The sequence below is a fragment of the Gopherus flavomarginatus genome, chromosome 2 (assembly GCF_025201925.1).
Source record: "Gopherus flavomarginatus isolate rGopFla2 chromosome 2, rGopFla2.mat.asm, whole genome shotgun sequence".
Taxonomy (NCBI): Eukaryota; Metazoa; Chordata; order Testudines; family Testudinidae; genus Gopherus; species Gopherus flavomarginatus.
Window position 1 is genome coordinate 243198436 of NC_066618.1, and position 18090 is coordinate 243216525.

The 18090-nt window shown below is 45.4% G+C and overlaps 1 protein-coding gene across 1 annotated transcript; it reads right to left on the reverse strand.

Annotated features, from left to right (window-relative positions):
* Positions 1-11724: 11724 nt before the first annotated feature.
* Positions 11725-16105, reverse strand: LOC127044720 (uncharacterized). Its single transcript, XM_050939785.1, has 3 exons — positions 15698-16105; positions 14212-14615; positions 11725-11976 (listed from the first exon to the last, which is right to left on the reverse strand). Exons 1-3 carry the CDS (start codon positions 16098-16100, stop codon positions 11725-11727), a joined length of 1059 nt encoding a protein of 352 aa, XP_050795742.1. The 5' UTR covers positions 16101-16105.
* Positions 16106-18090: the final 1985 nt, after the last annotated feature.

Sequence of the window (18090 nt, forward strand, 5' to 3'; positions counted from 1 at the left end):
CCCCAACCACTGCGCCCCCCCCCGCGCCCGCCGCCGGCCCCGCCGCCTGCCCCCGCGCCCGCCGCCCGGCCTCCCGCCCGCGGCCCGCCTCCCCAAGGCTGCTGCCGCTCTCTCGCGGCCCCCGGACCCCGGCAGGGAGGCCCCTGGCGCAACGCCCGACCCGCCGCTCCCCCCCGCTGCCGCAGCGCGAATGGCCCCGTCCGCATCCCTTCCCCTGCGCCGCGCCGGCCTGGCGGGCCGCAGCCAGCGCCCCTAGTGTCAGCTCCGGGCAGCGCAGGGACCGCAGCAGCCGGGGTCCCGCTCTCTAGAGACGCTGTTGCCGGGGCCAGCCGGACCGGAGAGCACCGGGGCGGCCCTGTGCCCTGCTCGTGCCCGGCGCAGAGCCGCTGGGCAGGGCACGACTCACGGCCCCCGTAGCTCCCTGGCTGTGGGGCGGGCGCAGGGGGCCTTGTGCCCGGGCCTTGGGCTCACGCAGCCACCATTTCGCCACGCGTGGCATTTAAAGCAGGGTTCCCAATCGAGTTAGGTCCTGGGCTACGTCTGCCTCGCCCCATCTTATGCTAAGCCAGGGGACCCTGGTTCCTGAAGGCAGGAACAGCCGCATGGGCTTGTCTGCAGTAGGAAAAAAGTGGTGTAAGTAATTCAAGAAAACACCTGTGACTAGATTCTGGAGGCGTTCAGTGCTTTCCTGCCTGCAAAACATTATTAGCCCCTTGCTAAGTTACTAAGGAGGTGCCGCTGCTGTTTGTTTTTCATAATAACATTTGAAGAAATTTTGATTAGCAATACGTGTTTGAAAATTTCACAATATGGGACTTTCTACAAAACAGGTCAACGGGGAGGTGCTGGCACATGAGTCACTGGGCTATCACAGTTTGAGTATAAGAAACTGACTAGATTGCATAAGGAATTAGGCAGTGAAATAACCCCAGGTAGATTTATTTCAGTTACCAGACCTTGATTTTTCACATCCCCTCTACAGTGAAGACTAGCTTCCTGTGAAATTCAGCTTAGAGTCAGAGTGGAGAGCCAGAAGGTGCCACCAGATCACCTAGTGTGGTCTGTTGATAGTTTATATGAAACTTATCAGAAAAGAAAGCTGAAAGGTGAATGTTTGTAATTAACAGTTTTAAATTATTTAAACAATATACTGTTAACACTCAACACAGGTACCAGATTGTGTCATATTTTAATTTTCCACTGTTTGGAAGAATAAATTATATATCTATAGATATAGAAAGTCATAGAATATCAGAGTTAGAAGGGACCTCAGGAGATCATCTAGTCCAACCCTCTGCTCAATGGAGGACCAATCCCCAAATAGATTTTTGTCCTTGATGGTCCTCTCAAGGATTGAACTTACAACCCTAGGTTTAGCAGACCAATGCTCAAACCACTGAGCTATATAGGGGGAGAGCTATTACTCCCCTTGTCTCTTGACAAATTGGACTTTAAAAATGCATATGTTGCTACAATAACAAGTTTCCATTCCTAGGCTAATTTTCTATTTCTGGTTTTCAAAAGTGTGTCCTGCTTTTTTGGATTTTGCGTATAATTCTTCCTACTTTTTCAGAGACAAGGTGGATGAGGTAGTATCTTTTATTAGACCAAGGTCTGTTGGTGAAAGAGAGAAGTTTTTGAGTCCTACCAAGCTCATCATCAGGCTACAACTACACTGCATCCACCTCTTTCAGGGAGCATGACAACATGATATAGGCCAAGGAAACATATTTTAAAGATTGGGAAAAGTGAGTAAACTGTACTGAAAGAAAAAAAAAGGTGGGTTTTTTTAATCTACTTTGTAGGTCTCATTGGTGATGTACTTCAGTCTGTCTCAGCATTTATGGCGCTCAACTCTGAAAGAAATATTGTTGCCTGTAATCTAAGCACTATAGGACAGCCTCTCTTTTTCACTCCCTCCCCCAAACCAATGATCAGAATGAATTATCAGAACATAGGAGGAAAAAATAGATAAAATATCTTTTAGTGCCAACAGGGTATTTGGCACTTTTACAGACAGTCTCTTCATTGAGGAGCTTAATATCTAAGAGAGATCAGATAAATTAACTTAAAAATATAAAGTGAACCTGTAAATAAATCAAAGTCAAAATCAAATAATATCTAAAGGAAAATAGCATATTTTCTTGTCTTACAATGGACTTGGCCTGGAGGTGTGTGGTTAGCTAATACATTTCTAGTAGTATTACCCTGTGTCCTAAAAATGAGAACTCCTTATAATATACTTGTAGGACATATGTTATAAGCCTTACACACAGCATCCCACTAAAGTATGTGTCTCAAGATCCATGTTCTTTTGTTTTCTTTGATGTACTTTTAAAATATTTTTATAACAAGTTTGCCAAGAAGCACAGTAAGAGCTGTTTGATAGACATAGGGAAAGTAGCAGATGAAGAAGTGATTTATAATGTCTAAGAACTCACTAACAATCTTTCCCCCCCTCATTTTACATATCCTTTTTTGTTTAATATCCAGTCTGCACTACACACTCAGCTATGTAAGAGTTCAATATAGTTGAACTATTAATAGGTCTCTAGTTACAGCAGCATCCCAGCTTGCAGTCTAGTTGGAGGCCCGATGTGTTTTAACCATGGTGCCACGCTGTATTTAAGGCATTAGCACAATTTATAGACACTTCAAACATAGTTATGCTCCTGCCTGTACTACAAGATGGGACTTTTGCTGTAATTATGTGACTAGTTAACCTAGTAACTGGATGCCTCACACATGTATCTTTGTAATGTAGACAGAATCCAAGTTACTTTAGATAAGTGAAATTTTAAAAAAAAACTATTTATTTTTCACTATTTGTAATGTTAGCTTACTTTAAATATAACACATTTTCTAGTCAATTTTCCTTTTTGGGTTTTTGAGCACTAGCACACAGCTGCTATGTTTAGAATCAACAGTTCTGGGGAATATTTAAATACTTTCCAATTATATTTTTAAAAGTTCATAAAAACATTTATGTTTTGTAAATTCCTTTTTCAAACATCCTAAATGTTGGGCCCAAACTTTCTCCCTTTTATATTTTTCTGATGTTGTTATACCTTTTTAGAATGTTTGAAACAAAACACAGTACAAGAATTTTCCATTCACTGCATTCTCCAAAGACAAACTCTGAAAAAGAAACTCTTGACCCAGGTGATTGTCAGCTTGTGAAATCTCTGTTCTGTACCGAATTAGGAAATAGTTTTGGCTAGGCTATGTCTAACACAATACTTTACTTAAAGTCCCTCAACTATTGCCACTACACAACAGTATGATGAAAGAGCTAATAGACACTGCAAGTGTTGTGGTGGTCTCTCTTTTTAAATGTAAACTATGTCTTCATTTAGAAAGTTTTAATACGTTTACAATCTTGGCCATATAAATCGAGACAATACAATACAATAATCATTAGAGAAAAACAGTGATACAATCTGTCATAAACAGATAGCTAAGGGTTAATGTCTCTTTCACCTAAAAAAGGGTTAACAAGCAGTGACCTAAAACACCTGACCAGTTTTGGGTGTAAGTCCTTTGTTCTTGGTCTGTTCTTTTCTCGGCTCTGAGAGTGATCTTTCTATCTTCTGGCTTTCTAATCTTCTGTTTCCAAGTTGTAAGTACAAGAATAGTAAAACAATAGGTTTATATTGTTCTCTTTTGTATTTACATGTGTGTAGTTGCTGGAATGTTTTAAATTGTATTCTTTTTGGATAAGGCTGTTTATTCATTTTTTTCCTTTAAGCAATTGACCCTGTATATTGTCACCTTGATACAGAGACCCTTTTATGTCCTTTTTCATTCTTTTTATATAAAGCTTTCTTTTTAGACCTGTTGGAGTTTTTCTTTAGTGGGAACTCCAGGGAATTGAGTCTGCAGCTCACCAGGGAATTGGTAGGAAGAAGAAGTCAGGGGAAAAATCTCTTTGTGTTAGATTTACTAGCCTGACTTTGCATACCCTCTGGGTGGGGGGGGAGGGGAAGAGAGATTAGCTCTCTCGGTACTTGTGTTTTCCAGGACTGGAAACAGGGAGGGTGGAGTCCCTCTGTTTAAATTCACGGAGCTTGCTTCTGTATATCTCTCCAGGAACCCAGGGAGGGAACACCTGGAGGGGAGGAGGGGGAAGGGAAATGGTTTATTCCCCTTTGTTGTGAGACTCAAGGAATCTGAGTCTTGGGGTCCCCCAGGGAAGGTTTTGGGGAGACCACAGTGAGCTAGGCACTGTATAAATCCCTGGCTGGTGGCAGCGTTATCAGGTCCAAGCTGGTAACTAAGCTTGGAGGTTTTCATGCTAACACCCATATTTTGGACGCTAAGGTCCAGATCTGGGAAAAAATGTTATGACACAATCATTGGATCTTTCTACTTAACAGGGTGTTACCATGTTACAGAATGAGCATCTTTATAGTACCCCTGATATGTTGTTCCTAGTGTTGTTATTAAATTGAGTGAATTCTCTGATTACACATACTTGACGAACCAGGCGTCTCTATCAAATGTTAATATTCAAAAAATTGGATAGATTTGCTTGGCTGTGGTCAGGGGCGCTCCAGGCCCAAGCACACAAAGCGCATACTTGGGGCGGCAAGCCGCGGGGGCCGCTCTGCCGGCGCCACGAGGGAGGCAGGCAGGCTGCCTCCCGCAGGCATGCCTGCGGGGGGTCCACTTGTCTGCAGCTTCGGAGGACCAGTGGACTCTCCGCAGGCAAACCACCGGAGATAGCCAGCCTGCCTGCCTGCCTGCCGTGCTTGGGGCAGCAAAATCCCTAGAGCCGCCCCTGGGTGTGGTGGGGGGGGTTGTTTGGGGGGTGGAGGGAGAAGGGTGGAGGGCTTACCGATGAATGTACTTTGAGTAATGAATTAATGGTAACCAAATATCTAAGTGTCTGTTTGTCCTCTGTTTTGCTGGGTATGTAACGGGTGTGTTGGTTTCTCATAACAACCAACTCCATATTTTTTTCAGCTATTCCTCTACATTGGACTATTTTGTCTTTTTCTAATAGGAGGCTATCACTAGCTTACCTGTCAGTGTTTTAATCACTCTATTCACTAGGCCAATTCTCAGCAAGGTTAGACAATACTAGGTAAAATCACCAGCCACAGCACAAGGGGTTGGACTTGGTGACTTGTTGAGGTCCCTTCCAGACCTACATTTTTATTATTTAGAAGCCAGATTACACTGGTGCTCCCACAGTGTAGCTGCACAGGCAATATCAAGGATTAAAAACAAAAATATCCTCTAGGGCTGTCAAGCAATTTAAAAAAAATTGTGATAATCGCACTGTTAAACAATAGAATACCATTTATTTTAAATATTTTTGGATGCTTACTACATTTTCAAATATATTAATTTCAGTGACAACAATACAAAGTGTACAGTGCTCGCATATTTATTTTTACTACAAATATTTGCATTGTAAAAACAAAACAACTATTTTTCAATTCACCTCATACAAGCACTGTAGCGCAATCTCTTTATCATGAAAGTTTAAATACAAACCTAGAATTATGTAAGAAACAAAACTGCATTCAAAAATAAAACAATGTAAAACTTTAGAGCCTACAAGTCCATTCAGTCCTACTTCTTGGTCAGCCAATCTCTCAAACAAGGTTGGTTACAATTTGCAGGAGATAATGCTGCCTGCTTCTTGTTTACAGTGTCACCTGAAAGTGAGAAAAGGCATTCAGATGGCACTGTTGTAGCCGGCACTGCAAGATATTTACATGCCAGATGCGCTAAAGATTCATATCTCCCTTCATGCTTCAACCACCATTCCAGAGGACATGCTTCCATGCTGATGATGGGTTCTGCTTGATAACAATCCAAAGCAGTGCGGACTGATGCATGTCCATTTTCATCATCTGAGTCAGATGCCACCAGCAGAAGGTTGATTTTCTTTTTTGTAGTTTCCGCATCAGTGTGTTGCTCTTTTAAGACTTTTAAAAGCATGCTCCACACCTAATCCCTCTCAGATTTTGGACGGCACTTCAAATTCTTAAACCTTGGGTTGAGTGCTGTCGCTATTTTTAGAAATTTCACATCAGTACCTTCTTTGCATTTTGTCGTATCTGCTGTGAAAGTGTTCTTAAAAAGAACATGTGCTAGGTCATCATCCAAGACTGCTATAACATGAATGTAGAATGCGGGTAAAACAGAACAGGAGACAAACAGTTCTCTCCTCGCCCCGCCCAAGCAGTACAGTCACAAATTTAATTGATGCATTTTTTTTTTTAATGAGCATCATCAGCATGGAAGCATGTCTTCCGGAATGGTGGCCGAAGCCTGAAGGGGCATACAAATGTTTAGCATATCTGGCATGTAAATACCTTGCAATGCCAGCTACAAAAAGTGCCATGCAAACGCCTGTTCTCACTTTAAGGTGACATTGTAAATAAGAAGCAGGCAGCAGTATCTCTCATCAATGTAAACAAATTTGTTTGTCTTAGCAATTGTCTGAACAAGAAGTAGGACTGAGTGGATTTGTAGGCACTTAAGTTTTACAGTGTTTTGTTTTGGAGTGCAGTTATGTAACCAAAAAAAAAAAAATCTGCATTTGTAAGTTATACTTTCACAGTAAAAAAGATTGCACTACAGTACTTGTAGGAGGTGAATTGAAAAGTACTATTTCTTTTATTTTTACAGTGCATATATTTGTAATAAAAAATAATATAAAGTGAATACTGTGCATTTTGTATTCTATGTTGTAATTTAAATAAATATTGAAAATGTAGAGAAACATCTAAAAATATTTTTAAAATTTCAATTGGTATTGGTTATAAGTGCAATTAATTTTTTGAGTTAATTGCGTGAGTTAACTGCGATTAATTGACAGCCCTAAAAAAACCCCCAAACTATTGTTGACACAACCAAACTATAGATCTTGTTTGCACTTTTCAGATTCTTGCACGTCATCTATGAAGGGCAATGATAAAAGGAAAAAAAAAACCTGATCAGCAAGACAACCACGAATATGTGATTTGCCATGGCTTAGAATCTGTTTTTGGTTGCTTAACGTGACTACTCAGTTCCTAAGAAACATGAAGTCTTCGCTTTTCAGATCTGGGTGACTTCAAATCTCAGTCTTCTACTGGAAAGAAAAATTGCAATAGAGAAAGCAAATCACTGTGGGAACTGAGTGGTCAGAACTGGGAAATGATTAGATGGGGATGCCATTAGGCCATGTCTGGAATGGCTGGGAGAAACCTGTTAGATCATTTTTACCACAAAATCCGAAATCAAATTTAAAGCACAGGAAGGCCAACAGGTTTTCCTTGGGCAGAGTAGACAGGGCTGAGAGACCCAAGGCAAATTGCTGGAGAAAGATCCAAGGTTGTAATAACCTTGCTCTTGATGAGGAATATAACTAAGGAGAAATTAAACGAGGCTGAACACTTCCTGGGCAACTTCTGTAGTGAGACACAGGAGATTATATGTATATATCGAGAGAGAGCGCGCACTGATCACTTTGAATTAAAGAATTAACTTTTTTATATCATTCAATAGAACAAGTCATTTCACTTGTTCATAGTGATAAATAGCATTAAATTTCGCAAAATCCCCAAATGTATTAACCATTAGTCCAGACTTGCAAATACCTGTTCTCTCATTTGTAATAACTTCTGAGAGATAAGTAAAGAATCAATGATATTTTACTTATCAATGATCATGACAAAGCATGGATAGTAGATTGTGTGCCTGAGCTAGTACATTTTCAAGACAGCTTTGCAAGGCGGCAGTAGCCCAGCTGCCTGGCATTTAAAAATAAATAAAATACACAAATAAAATTGAAAAATGTCTAACTTCATATAAAATCACTTGCTACTAAATCATTTTATTTGGAATTTTTTTAGCTGAATACATCCATTCTTTGAATTAAAACACAAGATCTAGAGGGCTGTGGTTTAAAAGCAATTTAAATACTATTTACCTGAAACCAGAATGAGTCCATAGACTCCACTATTCTTTGAGAACAGATATTTTACAACTCTGAGAATTTTTAAAATCATCACTTGAAAACAAGTAGTAGATTGCTATAACTGCCAACAGCAAGAAAGTACAAAATGCCATCTCTATCAGGCTTTCCAAGTACTGATGACATAACTGCATACCACTTCGATAGTATCTGGGGGAGGACACTATCAAAAGTTTCCAAGGTGTTCTGTATATTACAGGGAATAATTTAACACCCACCACACAATAGAATCTTATGCAGGCATCTTAGTGAGAGCAAAGTTTTGTTCATATTGACAGAACACCAAGGTAATTTTTGTAAGTGGTTTAAATACACTCTGGGAACATGGCATTTAATACAATTGCATGGTTACGTACCCACTAACCCTTAAATCTTGGCGAGATGTCAACTTACACTCCTTATCTCCAACCCCTTCACACTTGTCATTATCCCTCCATAGCTTAGTTTGAAAAAAAACTGTTCACAAAAGTACATACTACAATTTTCAATCACTTGAAAATTAGCATGTTTGATGATGCAAATACTCATTTTTATAAGCCTATTACAAGTATTAATATATTATAAATAGGGTTCATTCAGTGCCGAATCACCCTTTTATTAATACTGTTAGAGGATTTACAGTTAATCCAATATTGTAGAAACATGTGCTACCCATTTTTAATATTTGTATATGTTTTTGTATTTAATTATACTGTTTTAATAGTAATGTTTTTATAAATATTTGCACATCTTCAAGATTGGTAAAATGTAAAACAAAAAAAATGTGTTCTTGTTCTGATTACAAACCTGCCTCCAGTAACCAAAGGACAATTTCCATGGGATAGTTTGCTATATAAAGTTGTATTTTAATAATCTGAATTTTTCTATATTAAATATTAAGGAAACCTAGAGTTTGTGTATATAGCACAGTGACATTATAAGCTTCATCATGGCTGACCAAAGAAAATGTTAAGAACAGGTGCTTTATTAATTTTAAAATACCATTGTCACACTGTCTGGAGTGGTTCATGACTGAGTGCCCACCCCATGGCAGACTGGCAAAAACAGGACAGACACCACAAACTGGTAGTGTGTTCTATAATTGCATTTTACCAAGCCACTAACAAATGTGAACTCCTGGATCACTGTAACAATTTTACAAAGGAGTCACAGACAGTCCCCTTAGATTCTCCAGTCTACTTTGCCATCCATAGTGGCTGCTTGCTTTACTTGTACAGGGTTAAAGAGTCCCTAGGTAAACAAAAGGGAGTGGGCACCTGACCAAAAGAGCCAATGGAAAGGCTAGAACTTTTTAAAATGGGAAAAAAGCTTTCCCTTTGTCTCTCCTGGCTGCAGGGACAGAGCAGCAATTCTGTAAGCAGCTTTAAGCCAGGTATGATCATAAATCATCAACTCATACCTAGAACTCCTTACCTGAAACTCCAAATCTGTAAGTAAATCAGAATGTGTAGCTAGACACGATCAGATTTATCTGCACTCAGAGTGACAGAGTGAGGATTCAGCCTTGACATGGTGGCAGAGCGGTGGGATATTTTTGAACCAGAAGCACAGACTCAGGATTTTAAAAGGACATATTTTTCCTTTTGGCTGCTTGAAAACCAAGGAGGTTTTTTTCCTCTTTTCAGTGCCATGGAGAAGGCAGACCCAGATCAAGCCCAGACATCCAGCTCCATGATGGAAATGAAGGGAGGAGATGGGGGAATGGGGACTTCCCAGGAGGGAAGGGTCAGCTCTCTCCCCTGTCAAGGCTGAATCCCCACTCTGTCACTCCGAGTGCAGAAGGTGGGGGCCCGCAAGGATTCTAAAAATTAATACTGGCTACTCCAGGCTTGTATTACACTCCCAAGATTACAGTTTTTCTCTGACCTTGGCTTGGTAAACGCTGCCACCTCCCAAATGCAAAAAACCTCTTTGAACCCAGGAAGGAGCACTTGGAATTCCTCCCTGTGAAAGTTGGACATTTCCGATTGCTGCGGGAGGCAAACAGGTTGACCTAGGAAAACTGGCACCTTCGGAAGATGAGGTGGATGACATCTGGTCGGAGTGACCATTCATGGGAACGGAATGCCTTGCTTAGATGGTGTTCTGGACCCCAGGTAGAAAGGACACCACCAGGGGAATGGAGTGGATCATGCAGAATTCCCACAGTCGAATGGCCTCCTGATGGGGGAGGGCGGGAGGAACAGGCCCCCCCTTGTTTGCTGATGTAGAACATGGCCATGATGTTGTCTATGAGGACCGCCACACAACGACCCTTCCATCCGCTACTGGAAGGCTTGACAGGCAAGGTGCACCGCCATCAGCTCCCAGACGTTGATATGAAGGGAGAGCGCAGATGAGGGCCATAGGCCCTGTGTCTGAATGTCCCTGAGATGGGCACCCCATCCCAGGCCTGACGCATCCGTGACAAGGAGGGCTGCCAGATTGTTCTGGCGATGGTTTGGATGGTCCAAATAAGGGGTAGGGCCACCTTTGATGGAGCTTCTGCAGACAGAATATCCACCACTGAGTCCTCCACCTCTACCACCTCCTCCGTTATAGGTTCATGTTTCACGTCACCCTGCGCAGGAGGTCTGGCAGGCACAGAGGTCTATCAGAGGGGGACCCAAGATTGCAGTGCCTGCCACCACCTCGGAGGAGGAGGAAAAAGAGGCCACAGGGGGAAGATGGTCACCCAGGGCCTCTTGCGGGGTTGGGCCAGAGTGTCCTGTGCCATCTATCTCAGGGCCTGGACCAGGAACTGGTGTTGGGGGAGGGAAGCTGCCACGGTCTCCATGTCTCCCGGCCGACTGGTGGTAGCCTCTGGCACTTGTGGCTCAGACAGGGCTGACCGAGAAGCCCCAGATGGAGCACCCTGGGCCTGGTAGAAGGCCCACGGCATCCAGAACGGCCACTGAGTAGGCCCTTGAATGGGACCTGTTTCTGCACTTGCCAATGCCCAGCCCCTGAGCCCAGGCGGCTATGGTCCAAATGGCCGCATTCGGAGAAACGCGACCCCCCTTCCGATTCCAAAGAATGAGAAGCAGAACATGAGGGCCACGGTGGTGCCGAGCGGATATGCACTGGGTCACGTCTACGATGCAACAGGGAATGGTGCTGCGACACTGGGGAGCGATGCCGGGACCTGGACCGGTACCGGGACCTGGACCTGGGTCAAGATGATAACCAGCGTTGAGAGCGGCATCGGGTCCGGGATCTGCTCCTCGACGGCGATCGGCGGGCAGATCGAGACCGGTGCAGAGAGTCTTAGCTGTGCCATGAGTACAACCTGCGCCATGAATGAGAGCGGTGCTGGGACTGCGAGCAGTGTCAGGAGCGGGAATGGTGCCGAAAACGGGATCAGTGCCGGGGTTTGACTGATGGGTGGATAGGGCCAGCTTGCCCCGGGACAGTGCCGCACATACAGGAACCAGTGCCTTGGCATGAGGCTGAGTGGATGCTGATGCCGTCATGGCAATAAGATCCCTTGGAGCAGCAAAGGTATCCTGGGTGGATGGCAACTGGACCTCAAACATGCTGCATGTCGGGGAGTCCAGACGCACTGGACTCAACTGCTCCGAAGCTGTAGGCTGTGCCCCTAGATGCTCCCCTGCAGGATGCGTCTCCACGGGCAGTTCCAGGGAGGCTGGTCTCTGAGGAAGTGGGCCACCCTTTTCCGGCTTCCAGTGACGCTTCTGGCCAGGAGAATGGAAGGGGTGCCAGGTCGATGAAGTCGGTTGCGGTGCTGAGGAGTGTCGGTACCGTGGGTCTCATTCAGAATCCAACCACAAGGCAGCTCCTGCCGCTGGGGCGCTGTGCACCGAAGCGCTTGGTGCCAGATCTTGGCACGCCGCAGGAGGCTGAGGGCTAAGAGCCACCTCCATGAGGAGCTGTTTTAAATGAAAGTCCCGCTCCTTCTTAGTCCGAGGATGAAACTCTTTGCAGATCCTGCATTTGTCTGCTTGACGAGACTCTCCCAGAAACTTCAGGCCAGAGTCATGGGGTTCACCCATTGGCATGGGCTTAGAGCAGGAAGCACAGAGCTCGAATCTTGGAGCCTTGGGCATGAGCCCAAGAGAAATATTGGACAGGAGGGGAAAAACCCCTAACCCCGCTAATACGAACTATAATTATCAAGAACTATACCAAACTATACTAGGGAGAGTGGAGAGTAGCGACGCAGAAATCCACAGTTCCAACGGCCATCACAGGTGGCAAGAAGGAACTGAGGCTATGTCTACACTACAGCATAAAATCGAAATAACTAAAACTGGTTTTATAAAACTGATATAAAATCGATTTTATGCGTCCACACTAGGGCACATTAATTCGGTGGTGTGCATCCATGGTCCTAGGCTACCATCAATTTCCGGAGTGTTGCACTGTGGGTACCTATCCCATAGTTCCCGCAGTCTTCCCTGACCCTTGGAATTATGGGTTACTACCCCAGTGCCTGATGGGGCAAAAATCACTGTCGTGGGTGGTTCTGGGTACAGCCTCACCCCTCCCTTCCTGAAAGCAGCAGACAGCCATTTCACGCCTTTTTTACTGGGTGAACTGAGCAAACGCCATAGCACAGCAAGCATGGACCCTGCTCAGCTCGGTAGCGCGATCGTGGATGTTGTAAACACCTCACGCATTCTCGTGCTGTCTATGGTGAACCATGAACTGCAAACGCAGGAGAGGAGGAGGCAGCCACAGCAGCTACGGCAGCGCGGCGACGAGTGATGAGGACCTGGACACTGATTTCTCCCTAACCGCAGGCCCCCGTGCTTTGGAGCTCCTGATGGTAATGGGGGAGGTTCTACCCATTGATCGCCGATTTTGGGCCCGGGAAACAAGCAGACTGGTGGGACCGCATAGTTTTGCGGGTGTGGGACGATTCGCAGTGGCTGCGGAACTTTCACATGCGTAAGAGCACTTTCTTTGAACTTTGTGACTTGCTTTCCCCTGCCCTGAAACGCCATAATACCAGGATGAGAGCAGCCCTCACAGTGGAGCAGCGAGTGGCAATAGCCCTCTGGAAGCTTGCAACGCCAGACAGCTACCGGTCAGTCGGGAATCAATTTGGAGTGGGAAAATCTACTGTGGGGGCTGCTGTGTTGCAAGTAGCCAAAGCAATCATTAAGCTGCTGCTACGAAAGGTTGTGACTCTGGGAAACGTGCAGGTCATAGTGGATGGCTTTGCTGCAATGGGATTCCCTAACGGGGGGGGGGGGCATAGATGGAACCCATATCCCTATCTTGGCACCGGAGCACCAGGGCACCCAGTACATAAACCGCAAGGGGTACTTTTCAATGGTGCTGCAAGCACTGGTGGATCACAAGGGACGTTTCACCAACATCCACGTGGGATGGCCAGGAAGGGTTCATGACGCTCGCGTCTTCAGAAGCACTGCTCTGTTTAAACGGCTGCAGCAAGGGACTTACTTCCCAGACCAGAAAATAACAGTTGGGGATGTTGAAATGCCTGTCGTTATCCTGGGGACCCAGCCTACCCCTTGATGCCATGGCTCATGAAGCCATACACAGGCAGCCTGGACAGTGGTCAGGAGCTGTTTAACTACAGGCTGAGCAAGTGCAGAATGGTGGCAGAATGTGCATTTGGCCGTTTAAAAGGCCACTGGAGAACGTTACTCACTCGCTCAGACCTCAGCCAAACCAGTGTCCCCTTCGTTATTGCTGCTTGCTGTGTGCTCCACAATCTCTGTGAAAGTAAGGGGGAGATCTTTCTGGCGGGGTGGGAGGCTGAGGCAAATCACCTGGCCGCTGATTACACACAGCCAGACACCAGGGCGATTAGAAGACCACACCAGGAAGCGGTGCGCATCAGAGAAGCCCCTGAAAACGAGTTTCATCATGGGCCAGGGTACGGTGTGACTGCTGTGTTTGTTTCCCCTTCATGAACCTCCCCCCTTTATTGACTCCTCCTGCAAGCAACCTACCCCCCCCTTCCATTACAGCTTGCTTATGGAAATAAAGTTACTATCGTTTAAAAAGCTTGTATTCTTTATTAAAAGTCATTCCCTGTAAGCAACCCACCCTCCCACTTCGTTTAAAAAGCATGTAATTATAAAAAGAGTAAGAGAAATAACAAGGTATCCCGGGAGTGGTTTGGGAGGAGGATAGGAGGGAAGAAAAAGGCCATCAATGTAATGACAGCCTTTTGGTTGGACTGTCCACGGGGGTGGAGTGGGCGGGTGCAGAAAGCCTTCCCCCATGCATTCTTACACGTCTGGGTGTGGAAGATATGGAACACAGTGAGTATTGAGGGTGGTTAAACATGGGCGGAGCGGCACTCTGTGACCCCGCAGCTCTTCCTGAAGATCCACCAGACGTCGGAGGATGTCAGTTTGATCGCGCAGCAGCTCCAGCGTTGCATCCCGCCACCACTGATCTTCCTGCCTACACCTCTGATCTTCCTGCCGCCACATCTCATCTCTAGCGTCCCTCCTGACCTCACGTTGGTCCCTCCTGTCCTCACGTTCACTGGCATCTTTCCTGTACTTTGCTACCACGTCCTTCCACTCCCCCAGATGAGCTCTTTCATTGCGGGTTACTGCCATGATTTCTGTGAACATTTCATCTCGTGTCCTCTTCTTCCTCCGCCTTATCTGAGCTAGCCTTCGGGATGGAGTAGGGAGGCTTGAAAAATTTGCAGCTGCATGAGTGGGGGAAAATAGTGATAGAAGGATTATAAGAGATACATTTCACAGAACAATGGTTATACTCTTTCACAGTGAACTACACTATTCACCTTACGTAGCACATGTCATTTCACTACAAGGTCGCATTTGGATTCTTTTAGTATTTAGTGCCTGCGTCTGTGGTGTAACAGATCAACACAGATGCAGGTCCGGGGATCACAATTCAGCTTGCATGCGGTCATGGTAAGGCCTACATCTAATCACCCCCCCCTTTCTCCTCCCACCCCCACCCCCTCCCACCACGTGGCTAGTAGCTGGGAAGATTCCTGCTGGCCAAATGCTAAAAAGCTCAGCGCCATTAAGCCACCTCCCCTCCCCCCGGAGGGCTACCTGCAAGGAAAGATTTCTTTTAAGCAGCAGGCAAACAGTCCCGTAGGAATGGGTTAGGGTTAGGGGCCTAGGTGATCAACTGGACCTTAGTTCTCAGGCTAAGGGAATTAGATGTCTAATCACCCCCCCTTTCTCCTCCCCCGCCCCCCCCCCCCGCACCGCGTGGCTAGTAGCTGGGAAGATTCCTGCTGGCCAAATGCTAAAAAGCACATCTCCCTGTTCTTCTGCTTTTACAAGGAGCAGCAGACGACATACTCTACCCCTAAGGGAATTGTCTGTCCCCTTAATAAAATACATTAATTTTAACCAGGTTACCATGAACGATATCACTCTCCTGAGGATAACACAGAGAGATAAAGAAATGATGCTTCTTGAATGCCAGCAATCACCGGGACCATACGCAGCTAGGCTTTGTCATGCAATGATACCCGATTACTTGCTACAGGCATGGCGTGGTTAAGTGTCCTACCATGGTGGATGGAACAAGGCTGCCTTGCCCAGAAACCTTCTGCAAAGGCTTTTGGAGTACCTCCAGGAGTGCTTCATAGAGATGTCCCTGGAGGATTTCCGCTCCATCCCCAGACACGTTAACAGACTTTTCCAGTAACTTTCATGCCAGCTAATGCATGCAAGCCCTCATGGCAAATCAATCATTAAAAAACGCTTGCTTTTAAACTATGTTTTATATTTACAAAGGTACACTCACCAAAGGTAGCTTCCATGGCTTCAGTGTCTGGGCTAGTGGCTTGGAAGGGCAGGGACGGTAATTCCGTCTGGGTCACAAAAAGCTCCTGGCTGTTGGGGAGAATGGAGTGCTGTGTGCTTTCAGCAAGCTCGTCCTCCTCTTCCTCCTCCTCCTCATCTTCCCCCTCCGCTGAATCCTCATCCATGGGTGAGATTATAACCCCCACCTCGGAATCCACGGACAAGGGGGGGGTTGTGGTGGCGCAGCCCCCTAAAATTGTATGCAGCTCAGCGTAGAAGCAGCATGTTTTTGGCCCTGATCCGGATCTGCCGTTTGCTGCTTTGGTTTTCTGGTAGGCTTGTCTGAGCTCCTTGACTTTAACTCTGCACTGCACTGAGTCCCTGGTATGGCCTCTCTCCCTCATGGTATTGGAAATTTTCTCAAAAGTTTTTTCATTTAGTCTTCTGGAACACAGTTCTGATAGCACTGAATCCTCTCCCCATATAGGAATAAGATCCAGTACCTCTCTTGCGGTCCATGCTGGTGCTCTTTTTCTATTCTCAGGAGACTGCATTGTTACCTGTGCTGATGAGCTCTGCGTTGTCACCTGTGCTGCTGAGAGCTCCACGCTGGCCAAACAGGAAATGCAATTCAAAAGTTCGCGGGGCTTTTCCTGTATACCTGGCCAGTGCAATAGAGTTCAGTTACCTATCCAGAGCGGCCACTGGTGCACTGTGGGATACCGCCCGGAGGCCAATAACTTTGATTTGCGTCCACACTAACCCTAAATCGATATAGTAATATCAATTTTAGCGTTACTCCTCTCGCTGGGGAGGAGTACAGAAATCGATTTTAAGAGCCCTTAAAATCGATTTAAAGTGCATTGTAGTGTGGACGGGTACAGCGTTAAATCGATTTAACGCTGTTTAAATCGATTTAACTGCGTAGTGTGGACCAGGCCTGAGGTGGTGCTGGATCAGCTGGGGTATATCAAGCACCATGAAGGCGCCGCTCCAGGGGCTCCACAGCCGACCCACTGAGTGTTGCTAGGGTAAAAATTCTCTGATGGCTGTGCACCTAATTGGAATCAATACAAGCAAGCACTCAAAGAATAATCCTGGGGTGCAGGATTTCCTCCAGGGGGCCAAATCAAAGCAGTAGGGCTTTGCACATATAGATAAAGATTATGTAACTGCTTCGCAGGTGTCTACAATGGAAACATCCGAGGCATGCCCCATTAGCAGCCTTACCTCAAACTAAATGCAGTATAACAACCTAATTTCAGGCCAGCCACATTACATCTATGAGATATGCAGTCAGACATCAATCTGTACAAAATCCTTTAAATATTACTCAGCAAATTGTCAAGAAACAATGTGACCAGGCTTTAGTCCACTCCACTCTATGGAGAGGAACTGCTCATCATAGACCTGTTGGAATAAGACGACTTGCCCAGATAACAGACTCATCAATGTGTATCTCTGAAAAATCACATTAGACAGAAGTTTCAGATCAGTCTGTCACTGGGACCTAAAGCTCACTTCCTCCGCAAGCTGAAGTCAGTGCCACAAGAAAAAATGGTTACTAAACTTTTCTGTAACTCTTGTTCTTCGAGATGTGTTGCACATGTCCTTTTCAATTTAGGTATTTGAACCTCCCACCATGCACAGTTGCCAGAAATTTTTCCCTTAGCGGTATCCTTTTTGTCAGCTTTAGCTCTCTCTGGCATTGCGCGCTCATAACACTGGTATAAGGGGCCCCACCGGCTCTGCCCTCCTTCAGTTTCTTCTTACTGACCACTTCTGAAGAGGGGACAGAGGGTGGGTTTTGAAATAAACATGTGCAACACATCTTAAAGAACAGTTACAGAAATGTTAGTAACCGTTTTTTTCTTCCAGTGCTTGCACTTGTCCATTCCAATGTAGGTGACTCACAAGCAGTTGACCCGGAGGCACGTTTGAAGATCAAATATAGGCTGATTGTAACACAGCCCAGCAAAAGCCAGCATTGACTCTGGCCTATTGAGTAATGGCATAGTGTGTGGTGAACTTATGAAATGATGACCAGAATGCTGCCCTGCATATGACCTGAACTATAACCTGTGCTAAAAAAAATCTGTGCAAGAGGCTTGAGACCTTGTAGAGTGAGCCACAAGTTAGCAAGGGTGTAACATACACAATGAGGTTCTTTGTGCTGAAATGGGGAGACCTTTCATCCTTTCTGCTATTGCTATGAACAGCTGAGTGGATCTGTGGAATGGTTTTGTTCTTTGTCCACAGAGGCTCAGTGCACTCCGTACATCCAATGAGTGCAGTTCCTCCTCGTTTGCATGGCTTTAGGGTAGAACACTGGCAGAAAAAGTGTGTGACTGTAATGGAACTGATACCACTTTCAGGAGGAACGGGTACAGTCGC

Coding starts and splice junctions, on each gene's coding strand:
- LOC127044720 (XM_050939785.1), bottom strand. CDS start 16,100: ATGAGGGAGAGAGGCCATACCAGGGACTCAGTGCAGTGCAGAGTTAAA. Junction 14,616..15,697: donor AGCCATGGAAGCTACCTTTG/GTGAGTGTACCT, acceptor CCACTCATGCAG/CTGCAAATTTTTCAAGCCTC. Junction 11,977..14,211: donor CCACCCTCAATACTCACTGT/GTTCCATATCTT, acceptor TCCTGCTCTAAG/CCCATGCCAATGGGTGAACC.